Source organism: Aquarana catesbeiana, linkage group LG04 (assembly GCF_042186555.1).
Source record: "Aquarana catesbeiana isolate 2022-GZ linkage group LG04, ASM4218655v1, whole genome shotgun sequence".
In the NCBI taxonomy this organism is placed as follows: Eukaryota; Metazoa; Chordata; class Amphibia; order Anura; family Ranidae; genus Aquarana; species Aquarana catesbeiana.
Window position 1 is genome coordinate 556,203,773 of NC_133327.1, and position 22,629 is coordinate 556,226,401.

Here is a 22,629-nt window from a genome sequence, read left to right on the forward strand (position 1 = left end):
GTTTTGTTTCTTGGCAGACTGCCCGGTTTTTCTCTTCCTTTCTTTTGACTGCTGTGGCTTCAGAAGAGCAGAGAGAATTTTTTGCATAGAAAGAATTGTGAAACACTTTAGTCAAGATCGCGATAACGATTCTTGACGATTAATCACGATAATGATTCTTGACGATTAATTGTGCAGCTCTAGTAACATTGATGTTTCTCTCATGGCAGGTTGCGCTTGCCGACCCGCCACAGTACATACATTTCGACAGGACGGCTCCTACAGTGACGTACCCGTACGTTGCTGCCTGTTTCTGGATTTCAGGCACACGCACCCAACCCACCTACCCCCCTGTAGGGAGTTTGTGAGTTTGTCAGCAGATTTGATTAATGCCTGGGACCTGCTGATCGGCTGTGTCCAATCGCAGCTCAGAACTCTGTGTTGACAATCGACACAGGGCTCTATACAGAGGAAATGATCATTTTGTTTTGCAGGGAAAAGAAACGCATCGATCTGTTAGTAGAAAGCAACATACATTACACATTGTTTTGCATACGGGTTACCCCTTGATCGCTCCTGATATTAACTACTTCCCAGCCTGTGTCATTAGTACAGTGACAGTGTATATTATTAGCAGTGACCACTGTAATAATGTCACTGGAGATGTCAATGGCAGATAGTCAGTTACTGTCAGATTGCCTGCTACACTGTCACAGTCCCCCTATAAGTCAGTCACTGATCGTTGCCATTGCCGGGTCTCTAATTCCTCATTGGATGAGCCATTGCCTCCTGCTACTGTCAGTCACAGTCAGTGATCTCATGAGGAGAGAGCGGGGGCGGGGCCAAGCCACGGCTCTGTGTGTCTTATGGACGCATAGAACTGGGCTGAGGAGTAAGCACACACCAGTGGTCCCAGAACAAGTGGCTTGCTATTGGGGGCACTGGCTGAAGAGGAGGAGTCAGAAGCGCCGTTGGGGAACCTGAAAAGGGGAAGATCAGGATTGCTCTGTGCACAGAGCAGGTAAGTATGACTTGTTTGTTTTTTAAAAATTAACCTTTTAATGTCACTTTTAAGTGGTTAATGTATAGAATTTACAGCACTAAATTTGGCTGCATAGCTCACGTAATGACAAATCTCAGTATCTGTAGATATAGTATATTAGACCAATGCCTGAACAAAGAGTAATTATCAGTTATAACGGTACATAAAGTAGGTCTAAACCCAATCGCTAAAATCGCTTATAAGCTTCAAGATGGTAATTTAACATCAAAATTTGTTTTTAATTTTATTAAAGAGATATTGTCACACATTTATCAAGCAAATTAACCTCACTAAGACACAAATGGGGCTGCCTCTTACTACGCAAGCGTTTTTTTTTTTTTTTTTTTTTGTATTTGTGATCTTTGAACCTGAAATCCCGAGCAGCCAACTGCAACGGTTTTGCAAAGTTCTGTGACAGACCTTTGCAAGATTTATCCCTGGAATAGATCAATGTTCCCCAGTGTTTGATTAGTTTACCTTTTCTGAAAACACAAAAAGGTCAACCAACACCCCCTCCTAGTTCCTGCTGTACATACATATAGCCACAAGCAGTGGACATTGTATTCTGATGGCTAGAATACCTCCCGCTGTCAGAATACTATAGCTCAATGCGTTGGTGGGGGAATTGAGCAATCTTCTTTCCTTCAACCATAGGTTGATGGAAATAAAGTTGGTAAATGTATGCCTGCAGCCTGCTTTAGGGCAGCCATACACGGTTTGAACTATTAATGGGCGGGCTGAATGGACCAAGTTGATGGTCTTTGTTACAACCAGCCAGCCGGATTCTCTTGCAATTATCACTAGCGACTGCTATAGCCGCTACCAATAATCGCTGTCTTCTTCCAGCAGGGACGGCTTCCCCCGAACCCTGTCCCCTTACCCCCCACCGGGAGAAGACAGTTGGAGGGATTCCCCTGTCAACACTATGGGGGTTATTTACTAAAGGCAAATCCACTTTGCACTACAAGTGCAAACTACAAGAGCAAAGTGCACTTGAAATTGCACTGAAAGTGCACTTGGAAGTGCAGTCGCTGTAGATCCGAGTGGGACATGCAAGGAAAATAAAAAACAGCATTTTAGCTTGCACATGATTGGATAATAAAAGCAGCAGAGCTTCCCCTCATTTCAGATTTATCCTTCAGATTTACAGCGACTACATTTCCAAGTGCACTTTCAGTGTAATTTCAGGTGCACTTTGCACTTGTAGTTTGTACTTGTAGTGCAAAGTGGATTTGCCTTTTGTAAATAACCCCCATTACGTGTTGATGGGGGGAATCATGCACAACCTGTGGTTGCAGGAGAGAAATTTGCACGATGTATGGCTGGCCTTACTGTTATGGGGTGACAACTGTCTCTTTAATTGCCCTACTAGATTCAAACCATGATGCAGCATTGTAATATCACATAATAACTTCTGTTAGGCCTTACACTTATTTCATAAACGTCTTGTGTTTTAAGAGAATTTCTCACCTCTGCATTAATGTGTCCTCTAAGGAGATAAAGGGATTATTGTAACTTCTGTGGGGATGTTAGACCAAGATGACAGCTGTAGCTAAGCTTTGTGAACAGGGGGATAATAGCAAAACTAATTTAATTGTTACTTGCATATTAAGCTGGCAATAGAAAGTTTGAGTTGTAGCCAATTCCTGCTGAATCGGCAAAAATTCAAACCTATAAGGGCCACCCGGTTTAGACAAAAATCAATATTAAAAAAAAAAAAAACTGGGCTGAATGAAAAATGACACGTTGCAAAGGCATTGCCTCATATTGGTTGCAATCACTATTCAACAGCGCCATTGTCTTGAGCCAGTCACAGGTACCACCTGAATACAATAGCCGGCAGTGGAGGTTTCTTCATGCCATGGGGAATCTGTTTATTTTCTCTTGTTCAGCTCGTGGGCTAAACAATAGAAAATTTACATGTATGGCTACTAGGGGTGCAACGGATCATCATCGATCCGTGATCCGATCCGCGGAGGTTGATCCGATCCGCGGAGGTTGATCCGTATGGGACACCCGTGATCCGCGGAGCGCTCTGTGGCCTCGGCCATAGGAAAGGCCGTGGCTTCGGCCTAGCTCCGGAGCGGCGGCCATCTTGGTACACCCGGCGGCCGTTTAGCACGTGATCGCTCCGTCAAATGACGGAGCGATCACTTGTAACAAACTGGCGTCATGTCATGACGCCGGTTCCTCTCTCCCCTCTGTGTACTGATCTGTACAGTGGAGGGGAGAGATCGGATGGCAGCAGTGCCAATACTCTGCAATGCCCTGCCAATACCCTGCCAATAGGGAGATTGTGGATAGTGGTGGAGATTTTTTTTTTGTTGATCCGAAAATGATCCGAACCGTGACTCCTGATCCGAGGAACGATCCGAACCATGAGTTTTTTGATCCGTTGCACCCCTAATGGATACCTTTACTTTTAGAACTATTCTCACAAGTTCTTGCCGCCAGAGCAGTCTGCAATATAATGTAGCTACCATAGTCATACAGACAGACTTAGGTTATTTATCATCACTTGGCCATACGCTATCACTATGTTTTAACAATGTGATCAAAAGATGAGCCTCCAGAAGAAAACCCATAGTGCCCCAGTGATTATTAAATCCAGCACTTCAGCATTGTAAGGACACGACGCTAATCAATATGCCAATGGGAAAGAACATTTACATACATTTTATATACTAATTAAAATACCACAAACAACTGCCATTAATTTATTTGATCCAATTTCATTTGCAACTGCAGTATTAGTGTGCAGATCATGTAAATAACACACTTTTTTTTTAAAGTGGTTGTACGGTGTAAACCCTTCTCACCACTATCCTTGGGTGATATACAGAGACGAAACAAATCCTCCTACATAGGTTGTACCTGTCTATCTGCAGTCTTCTCTTCTCTACATCCGTTCAAAGTGCCACATTTTTAAGCTGGGGGCAGAGAGCTAAAGTTACTCAGTGAGGTGAGCTCTGAGAACTGATTGGAGGAAAGGGACCACACCCCCCCTTCACACAGGAACAGAGCTCAGGCTGTCAATCAACTGGAAGTCCCTCCCCTGTCACCATTTTTCTCTTGGTGTAAGGAAAAATTGTGAGAAGTGATTTATGCTGATAGCAGAGGAACGAGGCAGCAGACAGCAATGACACTTAGACCCGTCACACTGGAGGCGTTTTTCAGGCGCTAAAGGGCTAAAAATAGCGCCTGAAAAATGCCTCCTCTGCAGCCCCAGTGTGAAAGCCTGAGTGCTTTCACACTGGAGCGGTGCACTTGTAGGACGTTAGAAAAAGTCCTACAAGCAGCATCTTTGGGGCGGTTTAGGAGTGGTGTATACACACCACTCCTCCACCACCCCTGCACATTGAAATGAATGGGCACCGCTGCCAAAGCGCCTGCAAAGCGATTTGGCAGCGGTGCTTTTCGGGCGCATTTAACCCTTTCTTTGGCCGCTATCGGGGGTTAAAAGCGTCCCGCTAGAGGCTGAAAAGCGCCACTAAAATGCGGCCAGCTAACAGTGTGAAGGGGCTGTAAGTGTTCTTAATTAAGACAAATGCACACTATAGACGGATATGCTTTGTTCGTATTTCATGTCTGTTCTGGTCATGTCCGTTCTGACAGGGGAGTAGAGAGAGGTCATCTGTCCCTAGTGATCGGGAACAGCGATCTCTCTCTCTCTCTCTCTCTCTCTCTCTCTCTCTCTCTCTCTCTCTCTCTCTCTCTCTCTCTCTCTCTCTCTCTCTCTCTCTCTCTCTCTCTCTCTCTCTCTCTCTCTCTCTCTCTCTCTCTCTCTCTCTCTCTCTCTCTCTCTCTCTCTCTCCCCTCCAGTCAGTACACTCCCTCCACAGTTAGAAATACCTCCCTAGGGAACACTTAACCCCTTGATCTCCCTCTAGTGTTAACCCCTTCCCTGCCATTGACATTTATACAGTAATCAGTGGCTATTTTTAGCTCTGATCACTGTATAAATGTGACTGGTCCCAAAAAAGTGTCAAAAGTGTCCGATCTGTCCGCAATGTCACAGTCCTGCTAAAAATCGCAGATTGCCACCCTTACTAGTAAAAAATAAATAATCAAAATGCCATAAATTTATCGCCTATTTTTTAGACGCTATAACTTTTGCGCAAACCAATCAATATACGATTTTTTTTTTTTACCAAAAATACATAGAAGAATATTGGTCTAAACCGATGAAGAAATTTGTTTTGTTTGTTTTTTTTTTTGGGGGGGGGGGTGTTTCTGTTTTTTGTATGGTTTTTTTTTTTTTTTTTTTTTTTTTTTTTTTTAAGTTTGAGATATTTATTATGGCAAAAATAAAAAAATATTTTTTTTTTTTTTGTCTCTATAGCGCAAAAAATAAAAATCACAGAGGTGATCAAAAGAAAGCTCTATTTTTGGGTACAGTGTCGCATGACCGCGCAATTGTCAGCGACACAGTGCCGTATGGCATAAAATGGCTTGGTCATTAAGGGGGCAAATCCTTCCGGTCCTTAAAGTGTTACTAAACTCACAACAGTAAAATCAGTCTGTATATGCAGAATAGCATGCTTGTTACACTCACTGTGGAACTTAAGGGGTTAATCCTCTGCATTGTGTAAAAAGGCTGTTTTATCCTGTGTGCACAGATCCTTCCCTCCTGCACTGTCTGGAAGGCCAGCTAACACAGGCAGAGTAGCCAACCTGCACATGCTCAGTGTCTTTCATGCTGGAGAGAGCATTTACTTGTTCTCAGAGCTAGCCAGGTCACATGATATTGGCATCACACATGTGGGCGTATATACAGGCTATAGTGGAAATCTCCTCCTACCTGAACTCTCAGCATTGCAGAAACTGTGCAGTTTATCATGTAACCATAGAAAACAGATCATCCAAAAAGGTATATAGTGGCAGTATTTTAATATAAAAAGGAGATTTATATGCTGTGGGCACTGGGGGTGGGGGGGCTCTTTTCATATTACTTGGTTTGGTAACACCTTAAGTGGTTAAAGCACATACTGCAGGTGGTGAAGCTTTCTTTTTTTTAGATGGACTCCTAATCTTCACTTGGTTTGTAAACTGTAGTATTGTTCTGTTAAATTTTGTCATGTCACCCCCTAAAGGTATCGCCCCTCTTTCTGCCTTTTCCATTATATAAAATACATTTCAAATATTGACTGAGATTTAAACTATCACTCCATCCCAAACTTCTTTATTGGATAAAGTGAAAGATAAAAACCTCTCTAAAGTTTTTATTGGTTGCAACAAATTCTATCCAGAAGCTTTAAACACCTTCAGGCCTTCAGGCGGGTGCTCAGCCAATGGTGATACAGTGACCAAAACCAACGCACCAAAAAACTTCAGTAATTTAGTGCGGTCAAGAATGCAATAATAAAAAAAAAACTTCAGCATACAGAAGGATACATGATCATACTAAGAAATTGTCAAGGTGACTTGAGCGTTCAGAGGGATACATGATCTCACGGACTTCTCAGGGTAACCGTGTTCTTTCTTATTCTTAAGGTTACCTTGAGAATGGAGGACATTGTTTCTCTGGGACGTTGTTGCGATCGTGTATTGCTCTGTATTTTTTTGCGTCTATGACCTCATTTACATTACTGAAGTTGTATTGGAATGTTGGCTTTTTGTTCTGTCCTGGGGTTTTTATTTGTGTCCGATACCTTTGATGAGAGTTTGCCTCATTTCTTGTCATCCAAACCCAAGGAAAAATCATCAGTAGGGAGGCAGGCAAGGTTAAAATTCCGACTGAGGTTTTAACCTTCTCCGGCTCTGAAATGTATAAAACATATTTTTACAGCTGTGTCCCTCTTGGGGTTTTCTCAATATGTCTTATATTGGCATGTTGTCAAGCCAAAAGGAAATGAGGATAATCTCCCAAATAGGGACAAAGAGTAGTAAAAGCTGGAAAAAGCTCTAACCTTTGAAGTAGAATTCCGGAATATATCTAATCTTGAAGTATAACTAAAGGTAAGGATTTTAGTTTTGGATAGAGTGGAGAGGCTAGAACCCCTTTCTGTTTTTATGGCTGTCTGAGTCCCCGTTAAGGAGATTCACACCCTGTATTTGTCTTGTTTACCATTATCACTAAAAGTAAAATAAAATCCCAAATTTTGGGTTGTCCCCAGAAAGGTAATAAAGGGAAAATCTTCCAATGGAGACATTAGCTCTGGTGACCTGGGGGTCCCCAAGGAATTCCCTTAATTTGCCGTGATTTCCTCTCAGTTCCTGTTTGGCTATGGGACAGGAAGTAAAGGGAAATCTCTCCAATGGGACACAGGTGGCGAAAAAAAAATCATCAGAGGTTTTAAACCTCCCTTGCTCTATCCAAAATGGTGGAAAAAGGAGGTCTGGCCTATAGTTCTCCTTTAAAAATGTCCACTTCCACCTCATAACATCTATTCTAACTAACCTGTATAAGAAAAAAATGTATACTTGCCTATTTTCAGGCCGCTCTGGTCCGGTCGCACCGGAGCGCTCAAGAATGGCTGGCAATGCCTGGGAGAGGTTACTTCACCCATAGTCTTACTATGGCCTATCAGTTTTCGGCAATCCCTCCTCACTCCTGCAACAGACCCTGGCTAAAACAGGGGAGTCAGATCACATGGCTGGACTGGAACAGCCTGAAGAAAGGTAAGTATATAGATCTTTCTTACACAGGCTAGACAGCATAGGTGTTAGGAGGGGGAGGGAGAATTTTTAATGTGGTATTAAAGCTTTGTTTTGTTTTTTGTTTTTTTCTTCTTCTACAGGCCCCTCCTTTTTTGGCGGGCACCCCTACAGAAAGCCGCTTTCCATGGGGGCACCTGTGCATGCTCCCTCCTGAGTCCCTCTGCTGCGTCCATTGACAAAAACAGCTGGACTCGGCCCCGCCCCCGCTCTTGTGTCACAGCATTTGTTTGACAGCTATCAATCTGCCCAATGAGGGTGTGAGAGAGGGGTGGGAGCTCATGCACATCGCTAGATCGGATTGGGATCAGGTAAGAAAAAGGGGGGTGGGTGGGGTCAAGCTACAGCACAGGAGGCTTTTCACCTTAATGCATAGTATGCATTAAGGTGAAAAACCTTAAAGCGGAGTTCTAAACCTTAAAGTGGACTAGGTGAAAAACAATGAAAATGCAGCAGCTACAAATACTGTAGCTGCTGACTTAATATAAGGACGCTTACTTGTCCAGGGAGCCTGCGATGTCGGCACCCGAAGCCGACCCATCCATCTACTCTAGTTGCAGGTGCCGGCATCCTTACTAAGGGAAACAGGAAGTGAAGCCTTGTGGCTTTACAGCCTGTTTCCTACTGCGCATATGCGAGTCGCTCTGTGCTTTCTAAAAGGTCCCTGCTGTCTTCTTGAACCTGTGTGTCTCCCAGAAGGCAGCGGGGGGGGGCGGACATTGCGTAGATCGCCGCACAGGATTGCGGCGACCTTTCCCCCCGGAAGTGGGATTGGAGACCTGGTTTTGACAGGTATCCGCTCCAAGCGTGGCACTGGAGGTGGGGAGGAATCAGATCTGCGGAAGTTCCATTTCTGGGTGGAACTCTGCTTTTAAGGCTTTAGAACCACTTAAAGTTTGATTAGGTATATCCCAGAATTCTACTTTAGCTCTTAAACTCAAGTGTAGGTCACTGGCATCCTACCAAATTCAGTTATAGGTGGACCGACCCCCTTAACGAGAAACCTCATCCTTCTCTTAAAAATTACAAGAAAGGCACCTTTTAGAAAAGTTTAAAACTGATACTCCTCGTTTTAACAACTTACCTGTTTAACGACCGTTCGGACTTATGACCAGGTCTCCCCACCCGAACGGCGCGCTGTACATCATTGTATTGTACAGTACAGTACAGAATTTTTGTTTGTGTAAATTAAAACAACGTTATTGAACTGGAGTTTTGTGTTTTTTAGACCTTTTTTCACAATACAGTACAGTAGTTAAGAATGATTAAAATATTGATTACTTGTGGCTCCTCGTTTAACAACCAATTAGTTTAACGACCTGGTCATTGGAACGGGACCTGGTTCGTTAAACGAGGAGAGCCTGTAATGACAATCTGCAAACAACTACTTATAGATAATTGCATGTTTTTTTATTATTCTTTAATCATAATAGAGATGGTGGTGTGCTGTCCAATATCTTACTATATATCACATGCATTTATATACAGTGAACCAAGCTCTGCTGCCTTGTGAAGCAATAATAGACTTGTAATTAAAAATATATGTGCAAAAACCACACAAAAAAATTAATGCAAAGAAAAGACGATCTATCTAATAATCGTCTCATCTGTCTCCTTAATCCATTCTCTGTCTCTTTGCGTGATGTATTTCAATAACGTGTCTGGTATTTAGACATAAACTGTGCCCAGAACTCCAGTGCTGTAAAGTGCACTCACTCCACACACGTCACCACTGTACAACTTTTGCAACCTTATTTTTCTTTTTCACCCCATTCTATTCATGGTGGTCATTTTCACTAAGGCTCGTTTCACGTCTAAGCATGTTACTTTTGCAGTGCTTTTTGCGGTGCTTGCCACGTTTTTGGACGCACGTTTTTACCACGATTTGCGTTTTTTTTTTTTTTTTTACATTGTATATAGCTGGTTGCTAAGGAGGGGGCTGGGAAACCAGCCGCCGCGTCCTTAACAACCGATGAGTTATCAGTTGTCAGCGTGCTTCCTGCTGAAAAAAAAAAAAAGAATTGCCGGCTAAAAAAAATCAAGAGAAAAAACAGTGTGGGGTCCCTCCCAAGTCCATTCTAGGCACTTGGTCCTAGTATGGATTCGGAGGGGACCCCCATGCCAAAATTAAAAAAAAAAATGGCATCGGGTCCCCCCAAAATCCATACCAGTCCCTTATCCAAGTATGCAGCCTGGCAGGTCAGGAAAGGGAGGAGATGAGCGAGCGCCCCCCCTCCTGAACCATACCAGGCCGCATGCCCTCAACATGGGGGGGATGGGTGCTTTGGGGCAGGGGGGGCTGTGCGCCCCCCACCCCAAAGCACCTTGCCCCCATGTTGATGGGGACAAGGGCATCTTCCCGACAACTCTTGCCCGGTGGTTGTCAGGGTTTGCGGACGGTGGGCTTATCGGAATCTGGAAGCCCCCTTAACAAGGGGGCCCCCAGATCTAGCCCCCCCATGTGAATGAGTATAGGGTACATTGTACCCCTACCCATTCACTAAAAAAAAAGTAGTGTTAAAAAATACAGTAGACAGTTTTTGACAAGTCTTTGTTTAAAAATCTTCTTCCTCCGGTCTTCCTCCATCTTCTCCCGCATGTTCATCTTTCCGGTCTTCTCCTTCTCCCCCTGCTTTTTCTTCCGCTCTTTCTTCTGTCTTCTTTGTCCGGTGTGCTTCTTCCTCTGCCGCCGCTCCCGCCGACGACCCTCCTCCAATGCTGCATCCCGCTGATCTGTCAGCGCCGATGTCCTGCATTTCTTAAATAACGATGGGGCGTGGCAATCGGATTATGTCACCCGGAGGCCACGCCCCCTTGTGACATCACCACCCGGGGCATGACTTCATACCAGCATACAGAGCTGCATGCTAATGTGGTTTTGAGTGAAAGGGGGGAGGTCAGCTTCAAGACCCACTTATAGCAAACCTTGCTGTTTCATAACCCCATTATCTTTATTGTTTAAATACATTGTCTAAATATTCAGATCCATTATAAAGAGCAGGAAGCAACATGATTTCAGGGTCAATATCTGCTGGAAAAAGAAATTCAGGTCAGTGAGCTGACAGAAAGCAGGGTTTAGCTCTGTTGGTGCTGTAGTAAAATAGTCTTACATAAATATTACCTAAAAATAGACACGACTTAGAGAATTCAACAATGAAGCATGATGTGAGCAGGATTAAAAAGGAAATGTTGATGTACCATGTTAAAAGAAATCCCCTCCTTGCTTCATGGCTTGTAAGTCCTGTACTATTATTTTTTCTTTTTTAGGAAAAGTATTTTATGTCACTTTTTTTATTTTTTTTATCACAGAAAACCCAAAAAGGACCCCGATTGGGTTGTTATAAAGTACATCTGTCTCAAACTGAGGCATTTAAAATTTAAAGTGGTTATAAAGGCTCAAGGGAGCGAGCCTGCTTGGGTGCCCCCACAGCAAGCTGGGGAGGGGCCAGGAGTCCTGGCGGGGGACCTAAGAAGAGGAGGATTTGGGCTGCTCTGTGCAAATCCACTGCACTGAGCAGGTAAGTATGACATGTTTGTTATTTAAAAAACAAAACAAAAAAAAAAAGCTTGCCTTTTTAATATCACTTTAACCACTGGACTTTTGGAAGGTTTTACCCCCTTCGTGATCAGATCATTTTTTGCTATTCAGCACTGCGCTACTTTAACTGGTAATTGCGCCGAAAAAAAAAACTTGTATCATTTTTTTTTTTTCCATACAAACAGAGCTTTCTTTTGGTGGTATTTAATCACCACTGGGTTTTTTTTTTTTTTTAATTATATAAACCAGTGGCGGCTGGTGCTCCATTTTTTTTTGGGGGGGGGGTCAAACAAACCACCCAGCCCTGCTCGCCAGCCCCGCCCGCAAGCCCCGCAGCCCCCCCCCACTAACCCCATCCAGGTCCCGGGTGGCTTCTCCAGCTTCTCCTTCTGGCCAGTCTGGTCTCAGGACCCGCTTCCTGTCTTGATTGGCTGGGTGGAGCGGCAGGAAGACAATAGCGAATGTTGATTCACTATTGTCACAAGTGGATGGGCTCGGGGCGCCGCAGAGCACACATCAACATTTTTTTGTCCTCCTGCTTCTCCTCCCAGTCAATCAGGACAGGAAGCCTAGCCTTTGGCTCCAATTGTGCTTCACAAAAGAAAAAAAACCCATAGAACTCTGTGTCCCGTGCCCTGCATGGAGATTAGGAGCCGGGCGCATAGAGATTATGGGGCACCCCCCCCCCCCCCTGAGTCCCTTATGGACGTACCGCCACTGATATAAATGGAGAAAAAAAAAACATTTTGAAAAAAAAAAAAATTTACTTTCTGCTATAAAACATATCCAATAAAATAAATCAAATGTATTCATAAATTTGTGGGGGAAGCAGTGGGTAAGAATTGCTAGGAGTGGTGATTTAGGGGATTTGTGTGGGGATGGGGGAAGAGGATTTATTATAGGAGGGGGGAATTGAGGGGGGGGGGTTGTGCTAGATAAGGTGATATGGTGAAGAGGGTAGGAGAATTGTACTAGGAGGGAAAATTTGGGGATGGATTTGTGCCAGGAGGAGGGATTTGGAATGGGGGGGAGGGGTGTACTCAGAGGATAAATTTGAGGGGTAGAGGATTTGTGCTGGGAGGGGGATTTCAGCAGGGGGGCAGATTTGTATTGGAGGAATTTATGCATAGGGGGTAAGCATGCAGATTAGTGCTCGATTTTATTTGGGGGGGGGGGGGGATTTTTGCTGACACATAATGCTCATGCATCTTGGGGAGTGGGGCACAGTTTGGCATTTTCGCCCTGGGCTCTTGTTGACCTTGACCATGAATCATTAGATTATGAGTTATTAATCAGATAGATAGATAGAAAATGAAAGGTAAAATCTTTGTGTATAGATATAAAAAAAAATTCTAAATACCCCCCTTTTTTAGTGATCACATTCCCTCTGTGCTCAGCTGCAGAAGAGTTGGGGAAGAAGACACAGAAGCACACTGAGCTTCCTAGTGGAAGGCTGTGCAGGGGTCTGGCGTATCAGTCAAGCCTGATCGTTGGAGGAGAGCAGGCTGAGTTCCCAGCACAGCTAGAGAACTCACCACCAGTGTGTTCTCCTGCCTAGTGTGGTCAGTTTTTAATTGGAAAGCAGAGGGGCTGGCAGGCCCACCAGGGATTTCACACAAAGGAAGCGATACAAAGAGAACAGGATACTTTTTTAATACAAATACACGGTGCAGCAGTCACAGATAAGGAATATGAAATGTTGGGTTTGCGTATTCTTTAATGACTATGTCACGTTAACGGAGCCTAGGGAATTTTTAATTTTATATCAAACCCCAAATCCCACAAGGCCTTTTCAGAGAATTATTAGAGTTCCATAAACACATGTCTTTTATTAAATTATCATATCCAGGCATATATAAAACAGCAATGTCTTATAGCAGTACAGTAGTAACTCATTGTAACCAGCTAGCAGCCCTCCTTATTTAGTCTGCTCTTCATTTATAATGAGATGAATTATAGTTGGCAGCTTTTACATATTGCACTTTGCACATTAGTGTTCTCCGCACTGCCTAGTTACATAATCCTGTTAACTGAAGGCACTGTTCATGTATAGTTTTTACAGTTGATGTATAGCCAATTTTTTTTAATTTTTTCATAGAGTAGATCGAATTAGGCGCCATTTCAGTTTTGTTTGCTGTCTGTGTGGCCGCCGGGGAGATTCTTTGTTTCTGTTAATGCTGATGAACATTGTCAAGAGACGGAAATTTATGGAAAATCAAAAATGCTTCCGTTGTCACCAGAACTTGAAGTGAGAGGAAATATTCCAATGAGAGCGCACATTACGGTAATGACTGTTAGGAGGGGATTTCCCCCCACTTTGTAGAGATTTCCTGTTGTATTTCCAGCGCAGGAAGTGAAAGGGAAATCTCCCCAATGGTACACAACAAAGGACCTAAAACTGACCGAGGTTTTAACAATGCCCTACTCTTAACCCGACCTAAAAAGGTTTTGCACCGTAGAAGGACTCTGACATGTTTTCTGTATGTAATGGGTTTACTGGTTCGCAGGATGAGAAAGTGACACACACTTTCAATTTTAACTGACACAATCCCTAAATGGATGTTTTTTTCTGACTGTCTTTCTTTTTTTTTTTTTTTCTCCTGCAGCGTATTTATTACCTCTCTCTGGAATTCTACATGGGACGCACCTTACAGAACACCATGCTGAATTTAGGTCTCCAGCACGCCTGCGATGAAGCGATATATCAGGTATGCTATACAAGCTGATATAACATGGAATGTGCTTTTTATTTTAAAGAGCTCTTATTTTACTTTTGGGTGAGTAGTGGTGAGAAACATCGCCTACTACAGGGCTCGACGAACCCCAGGCGCCATGGCGACAAGAAATGGCGTCCTGGTGCCCGGGCTGCCGCCCAAATGCTCCACACACCTAACGTGCCCATCTGCGGGCCCAGGACTGGCATAGCGGGTGCCACTGGGTAGAGGGGAGGAAGGAGAGTGGACACGCATCCACTCTCCTCCCCTTCTTGTTTCTGACCCGGGAAGTACCGTGTGATGTCCCCAATGACTGTTTCCCTGACCATCAATGTTGTGTTTCCTAGACCATCTGTGGGGGCACAGGGATCAGTTTGAACACTAACACAGGCCCTTGCCAGTGCTGCAAGCAGGTCCTTTACCACGACCCTATCCATCAGGAACAAAATATTTGCTCCTTAAAGCGGAGGTCCGCCAGCCGCTGCAAAAATTAAAAGCTAGCAGCTGCACATACTGCAGCTGCTGACTTTTAATAATCGGACACTTACCTGTCCTGGAGTCCAGCGATGTTGGCACCCTAGGTAATGTTTCCATCAGCTGTCGGGTGCTGCCGCCTCCATTGCGAGTAAGGGAACCCAGTACACGCAGGGAACCCTACTGCGCATGCGCAAGGCCCCTCTCCTCTATCCTACTGGCCCAGTGGCCGGGGAAGGAGGAGGGAGCGCGGGCGGTGACTTTTGATACCCGCGGCTGAGGCTCCCAGAAGTGGTAACAGGATACCCGTGAAAGACAGATATCCTGCCCCTAACCCGACCCCCCCCCCCCGAAAGGTGCCAAATGTGGCACCTGTGGGGGGAAGGAGTACAACGAGCAGAAGTTCCACTTTTAGGTGGAACTCTGCTTTAAAGTGGTTGTAAACCTCATACATGAAATATGAAGAAAGCATATCCCTTTTTTTTTTTTTAACCCCTGCTTATCGGGTGGTGTGTTCTGCAAAGTTCAGATACTCACCCACTTAGCGAATCTGGCGTTGTCCAAGATCCTCCCACTGCTCGGCCCCATGCCATCGTGTTCTTTGTGATGTCATTGGGAGGCTTCCGGCTCCTTCAGGTTCAGCCGGCGGGCCTCCTGATGATGTGCAGTAGGGCCGCCGCCCCTCTTCCATTGTGAGTGAAGGACAATGCCTCCTGGGATATGTGATGTGCATATCTCAGGATGTGCATGGGGGTGGGCCTGAGTGATTTACATTAAATAAAAAGGTAGGTAAATAAAAAAAAAAAAAAAAAAACGCTATTTGTCTAGCGGAAGGGTGGAGAGGAGGAAACTTTTGTTTAGAGGGTGATGATTCGCTTTAACTTCTATCAATTAATTAAAAACATAAAGATAATAAGAAGTTCAGGAGCAGGGTATTGTTTTTACTTTAGAAATGTTGGGGCAGGTCAGGTTCACGTGAAAAATCTGATTTGGCAGGACATGACCGGAGTGAGGAAAGTAAAAAGGTGAAATTCAGGTTAGCAGGCTATGTACACAGCAAGGTCTGTTGACTTTGTTAGCTGGATAAGCAGAACTGACAGAATTCCTGAAAAGGCAGTTCCTATTAATAGGTGAAATGCTTCCAGTTGTCCGGGATGGGCCATCTGCAGACTCCATTTGAACCCTGGCCGTAAATGTGTGCAAAACTTTTCACTGCATGCAAATGAATTTCAAGTGGAAATCCCATTCTGTACCTGGTTCAATCACAACTATATTCTACAGTTTAGTCTAGTGGCCTGTACATGCGATCAGAAAATTGTATGAAAAATACAGCTTTCGAAGCGATCGTACGATTATCCAATCGCTAGTACACAGCTTTCCAGAGCCGATCATGACAATTTATGCAATATTATCTGATGGGACAGACACAAAATTTTTTCTCGTACGATACCAGATCATACAATTTTCGCTTTAATCAGTACAATTGTTCAAAAATACAATACAAATACACAACACATTACATCACTTCCAAATTTTTATTCTGTCGTACCTCCTTCATTTTTTTATATGAGACTAGCATGCAAAAAAAAAAAAAGCTGACAATCATTGGTCCAATAACCTCATTGTGTGTACCAGGCATAAGTTTAAACAAAAACTATAAAGACTCATGAATGCTTATGTCGATTACTAGAGGTTACTGGACCCTAAAGTGGACCTGAACTCAGAAAGAGTTATAGGGAACATTTATATTAGTTGCATGTGCCTAAGCAGGACCCTAAAAAAGTGACCTTTTTTTGTCTGAAATTCCACCTAAAAAAAAAAAAAAAAAAATACACTGTACTTCCTGTTGTGTGATTGTGCCTAGGCACTCGTATGTGTCCCATCTGCAGTGAGATCTAAAGCATTGCTGCCTCTGACTGCTAGTCTCAGGAGATTTGGAGTGAGATTTGGTATTGTCACTTCTGTGCTGCTCACTGTTCTCCTTTCTGGAGGCTTTTACCTGAGGAAGGAAAGCCCTGCCTTTACTTAGATGTCACCTCCACACAGACAGTGCAGAACATGGCATGGTAAGTCAGGAATAGGCAATGATCATTGCTTATTCCTATGCCTATATGCCTATACAGCATTGAGGCCGCAGGCAATACTGGTGACTAGTCCTTTGCCATCTGCCTGCCTATTTGGCACAACTTACACATTGATTGTTTTTAAGCTGAACTGCCTTTTTTTGGCAATGAAGACATTGTCAGATAAAAAAGTTATCAGGATTTTTTTTTAAATTGTACAGGCTCTTTAGGTGTCCATTTCTAGTTGGACTTGTTTACGTTTTGTTTTATCCCAGAGGGTGGCAGGCTTAGGTCAGCCATACTCAAACCTTTAATGAGCATTTTGAATGTACCAAGTTGATCAACTTGAGTAAAACCAGCTTGCCGGGTTATCTTGCAATTGTCGCTGATATCTGCTATAGCCTTTAGCGATAATCATTGTCTTCTGCCAGCGGGGACAGCTTCCACCGAGAAGACAATGGCCCGGCAGGAGGAATTCACTTTGTGTATGCCTGGCCTTAGGCAGATCATGAATGAGTCTTTTTTTCTTCAATCAGCAGGTTGAACAAAAACACTGACCCCATTCCCTCATCCACACATTTAATGTAGATGAGGGAATCCTCTCCTCTTTGACCAGTGGCGACCCCTAATCCATGTGTCCAGCCCCCTAATCAACATGTTGAGCGTTGAACGCATGGATTTCAATAGGGTTTTTTTTTTAGAAGCACGTGATTACAGCCAGAGGCTCTAATAGGCTTCAAAAAAAATGCCACCACTGACTTTGACATTGTATTCTGACAGTGGGGAGACTTCCACCCGTCAGAATACAGATCAGTATTGCTGGCTTTAGCTTCCAGTGCTGATCGAACAAGAAAAATCTGACAGGACATTGTACAGAAGTCGAGCAGTCGCATTTTGATACATGTATGTCCAGCTTTACTATTTATTGCCATAGCTTTGCAGACTGATGTCCTGGGTGTGGTTCCAACAACAATTCTATCTGCACAGTGTGTATATCTGGTGAGTTTTCCCGGGTGCTCTAATTTCTTCCCATTGTCCAAAAATAAAGGTAGATTAATTGGCTTTTGTCTAGAGAGATTGTGCAATTGTGTTACTGTCGGAGTGATATTACATTGTGAATTCCAATAAGGAAGAGCCCTATGGTAACTTCACTGCACAAGTAAATAGGAAAATTATTGACGCATTGAATTCTATGTCTGCGGGAGTGTCCTGTAGACAAATACGTCAACAGTTCCCTGAGGGCAGCAATTAAAGGTAGACTTTTCCATTTGAAACAATGATCACATAACTAGTGTTCCATGTCTAATGGGACATTTATAAAAAATAGTACAGTTTTAATTGAGCTTGGTTCACGCTACTGAGATGCAACTTTTATACAATTTACAGTGCAATTATATGGTACAACTTTGATACAACGTTGCATAGTCTATGGGGCCAAGTTGCACCAAAGTAGTGCAGGAACTTTTTCCAAAATCACACCGTTCTGAGTCGCATTGATTAGAACAGGCACCATTGAAAACTGAGATTTCCCTCATGCAGTTCTGTGCTACTAGTGTGTACCAGGTCTTAGTCTATCCTTACAGTATCAAATCCTTTAAAATGTTGGCATAAAAAACCGTAATCTTGAAAACCTTGTGCACACAGGGAAATGTATGCCAACAGCTGATTGTATGTTTAGGTAAAGCCTAGTACACACGCCCCGAATGTTGGACAACACCAGCCGGTTAAAAAAAAACCCTGTCGGAACACAACAGCTCAGCAGGGGGGGGGATTGCTGTATGTTCTGCTGGGTGAAACAGAAAAAAAAATTATAGTGTGTACTAGGTTTAAGTCTTGGACTTTACTGGTGATTTATAAACTAAATACATTCTAGGTGCGTCAAAACAAAAGCTGTGTTTTTTTTCTTTTAAAAGAGAAGTATGGGATTTTTTTTATTATCCCATAATCCTACTTTCCTAGGTGGATACAGCATTATCTGTCCCCCCGCCGCCCTTTTACTGAGAACTGAGCCACCGAACACCACCGATGGCTCGATTCTCTCACCTCCCCGAGCAGAGAGCTGCTGCCTGTCAATCAGCAGCTCTCCTGCTCTGCTCCTCCACGCTCACTGGAGTGCTGAGCTGTGGCGGGACAGGGAGCAGCCGCCTCAGCAGGGAGCTGAGAGGCTGAGACCCCGATCAGTCCAGGCACCTGGCGGATCCAAACTTACAGGGTTGGGATGACGCGGTGCCTGCACTGATCTTGGCGACGTCAGCAGAGATTGGACTTCAGACCACTGTGTGCTGAAAACAGGTCACAGGAGTGCAAAATGAATTGCACTCCTGTGACACATAGGAGAAGCCCAGCCAAATGAGCTCAGGCTGGACTTCTCCTTTTAAAGCAGCTACAGTCTAGAATAGAAAAGCATGTCCCCTGCCAGCAGCTGCAGAATGGGACCCTTGCGCTTTGTGTGAAAGCCGTAGTCTCTTTACAGAGGTCCCATCTGCCCCTTGCTGAGTCCAGGCCAAAGCCCTCCAGCCAGCAGGAAGTATGAGCTTTGCTGGTTATAGGTCTGAATCTGGCTCTGCAATGGGATCGCTGCATCCTCACAAAGCACAAGGGTCTGAAGCTGCTGGCAAGAGGACAAGATTTTCTACACTTGCTGTGACCGCATAAAAATAAAGAAAAAGAACTGTGCAATATTGAACACATTTTTGTTTTGACAAACTTGGAATGTATTTAGCTGATTTCAACTGAAGGTTCAATGGGCCCCTAATTTTTTACTACTAAGTGACTAAAAATCCTAACTATTTGGAGAGGAATCTTCTCTCTCTGATGATGACCTTGAAAGCCAAATGTGCCTCCTGGGCTAACCTCCCCCTTAGTCTATTGGGATGGATTAACCTCCTTAAAATGGTGTTGCCTAAATTTAACTACTTCGTCCGAAACTGTCCGATATGGATCCCGGTTTCACTGTTTAAAGAAATCGAACAATGGGTGGGGTCCTTTCTCTGGCATGGCGGGGTCCCTCGACTGGCACGATCTACCCTGTGGCTTCCGGCCCGCCTGGGAGAATTGGCCCCGCCCAACTACAATGCTGGTGACAGTCCAGTAGTGGTTTATGGGCTCTAGGTCAAATGCGGCCACCTGTTTGGAGGCAGTTCGCTCAGGCTCCCTGACTGATCTACGGAATTTTGTATATAGGGGCCTGAGGGCGTACATGGAGGTCCCTGGCCCAACGCGGGCTACTTGGAGGGTGTGGGTGGCTGCTAGACGGAGGTTTGTGCATCCCAACCAGTGGTCTCTGGCCCACCCACTTTGGGGTAATCCCAGTTTGCCACATTTCCGCACCCTGCCAGATCCTCAGGTCTGGGCCAAACGTGGTGTCGTCACCCTGGGGAACGTTATGTCTCAGGGTGTCTTACTTCCGATTAATGACCTATTTCACAAATTTCAGTTACCCCGATGGATGCGGTTTTGCGACCTACAGTTGTTACATGCCGCTAGAGCACCGTTTCCCCAGCCATCACTCCTCCAGGCTGATCCTATTGAGGAACTTGTGTCCCCCCGGGGATTTAGACAAGCCTTTATCAACCTTATATGCTGCACTTCTGGACACTGACTCCCCTAAGATGGATGGGCTGTGGGAGGTGTGGCAGAGGAACATATCATCACTGGACAGAGAGGATCGGGATGACTGTTTAGAGCACGGTCCTAAGTTAGTCATCTCCTCTAGGGATAAGCTTATTCAGGTAAAATTTCTGCATAGAATTTAGTACACTTCCCAGAAACTGCATCGTATTTTCCCAGATCGGGATCCCTTATGGCCTAAGTGTGGGACACAGGTGGGGACGTTCTTCCATATGTTCCAGGAATGCCCAGTTGTAACATTGTTTTGGGCATAGGATTTCAGCGAAATATATCTAATGCCGTGTACACACGAGCGGTATTTCCAACAGAAAAAGTCCGACTGGAGCTTTTCATCGTATATTCCGATTGGGTGTTTGCCCCATTGGACTTGACGGACCTAGAAAGAGAACATGTTCTAAATTTTTCCAACGGAACCAATTCCTATCGGGAAAACCGCTCGTCTGTATGCTGTTCCAATGTACCAAAAACGACGCATGCTCTGAAGCAAGTACGAGACCGAAGCCATTGGCTACTGGCTATTGAACTTCCTTTGTCTAGTCCCATCGTACGTGCTGTACGTCACCGCATTCTTGACGGTCTGACTTTGGTGTGACCGTGTGTATGCAAGACAGCTTGAGTGGAATTCCGACGGAATTCCTTCGGAGAAACCTTCAGAGTTTATTCCAACGGAAAAACCGCTTGTGTGTACATCGCATTAGGCTGAAGTTACACCTGAATTGGCACTATTGGGGGTTCATGATGATGCGCAGTGCTCCCATCATTTAAAACTTAGAGAGACCCTCTACTGCAACTAATTGCTTAAACTGATTGTGGACCACAGACTGATACAGAGTCAAAACATGAATTCCTCAGATTGGGACTTTAAACAGGGCCAGCAGTTTGGTAAAAAAATATTCAAAATTTATTACACATTGATAATATATAGCAACATGAACATGGGGATATATGCAGCAAACACAGATATTGGGAGCAGAAATGGAAACCAGCTGCAAGGAAAAGCCCAGAGCTTTGTCAGATGGTCACACAGACAGAACGTCCGTTCCATCTGACAAACCTCTGGGCTTTTCCTTGCAGCTGGTTTCCATTTCTTCTCCCAATATTTGTGTTTGTTGCATATATTCCCATGTTCATGTTGCTATATATTATCAATGTGTAATAAATTTTGAATATTTTTTTACCATCATTTAAAACTGTTTGTATACTATCTCCTGTTTTATGCTAAAAAAAGAGATTCTCCTGAAATGGATCTCATTAGCCCATGCTCTGTGTGTCACAAAGTTGGCTCGGGAGCGAGCACGCAGGCACGACTGGCCCTAAAGCTTGCTATGGGGGCACTCAGGAGGGAGGAGCCAAGAGCGCTGGCGTGGGACCTGAGAAGAGGAGGATCGGGGCTGCTCATTGAAAAGTCACTGCAAAGAGCAGGGAAGTATGACATAAAAAAAAAGCTGAACCTTTACAAACCATTTAAAGCTGAAGTTTTAGGTTGAAATATTTTTGCATAGTTGATTGGTTCACCTTGGCCAAATTTGAGTGCGCACGTGCCATAACTGGTAGATCCCCGTGGAAGATGGAAATCCCTATAGTAGACGCCATTACTATAGTGATAACCACCAACTTCCAGGTCCCGTGCCGAACGGCTGCCTTGTAGCTTAGTGAATACAGGGGTCGCTTGCATGGCACAGGTGGCATTCACACAACACTTTGTATTTTCCCAAATGAATAAAAAGTGTTCTCTGATTGGATAGGATGGATAGGCAGGGCAGTGGCATCATGATATCTCTCACCTTGTCCAATCAAAGATTGCTTTGAATTGATTGAGAAGATGCAAAGTCTTTTCTGAATGGCACCCATGTTGAGCGAGCAACCCCCTTTGTTCACTAAGCAGCAGTGCAGCTGCTCGGCACGGAACCCTGAACTTGGCAGCAATTACTGTAGTAAGGGTGTCTACCACAGTGATTTCCACAGGGATCAGCCAGGTATGGCACATACATAATTAGATTGCTCCAAGCTGGACCAATGAAAATGCAACAAAGAAGCTTAAACCTTGGCTGTTTACTAGCAGTCAGCTGATTGGCTCTTTTTTAGTAGGTCAATGCTGCCACTAAAATTGCTAGTAAGGCCTCATGCACACTGGACATTGTTAATGTGGCTGTTAGGTGCATCTGGCACTTTTTTCTGCCTCTAAGCACCCCACCATGTTCGCCTGTGTGTCCGGCTTTTAGAGGCAGGAAAAAAACCCCACTGCCTTGCGTGTCCAAAAGCAGCAGTGTTTTGGCAGGAAAAATACGTGACATCTGTAAACACATCTAAATGTGTGTTAATGTACGCACTTTTAGCACTTGAGTGTTTAGTTCATTTCAATGGCCAGAATAAATTATTATTCTTCCCATAGAAATGAATTCATGCCCAAGGGCTTGACGCGTCAAAATGCGTTACACAAGTTTACAAGCCTCAAGCGTTTTTTTCTACCAAAACGCTGCTGTCAGGAGGAAAGGCATCTAGAAGAGATGGCAAAACATCCCGTGTGCATGA

At 44.2% G+C, this 22,629-nt stretch overlaps 1 protein-coding gene across 1 annotated transcript in view; it reads left to right on the top strand.

Annotated features, from left to right (window-relative positions):
- PYGB (glycogen phosphorylase B) overlaps nt 1-22,629 on the top strand; it is a 153,623-nt gene that overhangs the window by 28,665 nt on the left and 102,329 nt on the right. Inside the window, exon 2 of the mRNA XM_073627986.1 lies at nt 13,823-13,924. Coding sequence (XP_073484087.1) covers nt 13,823-13,924 — 102 coding nt within the window. The remainder of the gene's footprint in view (nt 1-13,822; nt 13,925-22,629) is intronic.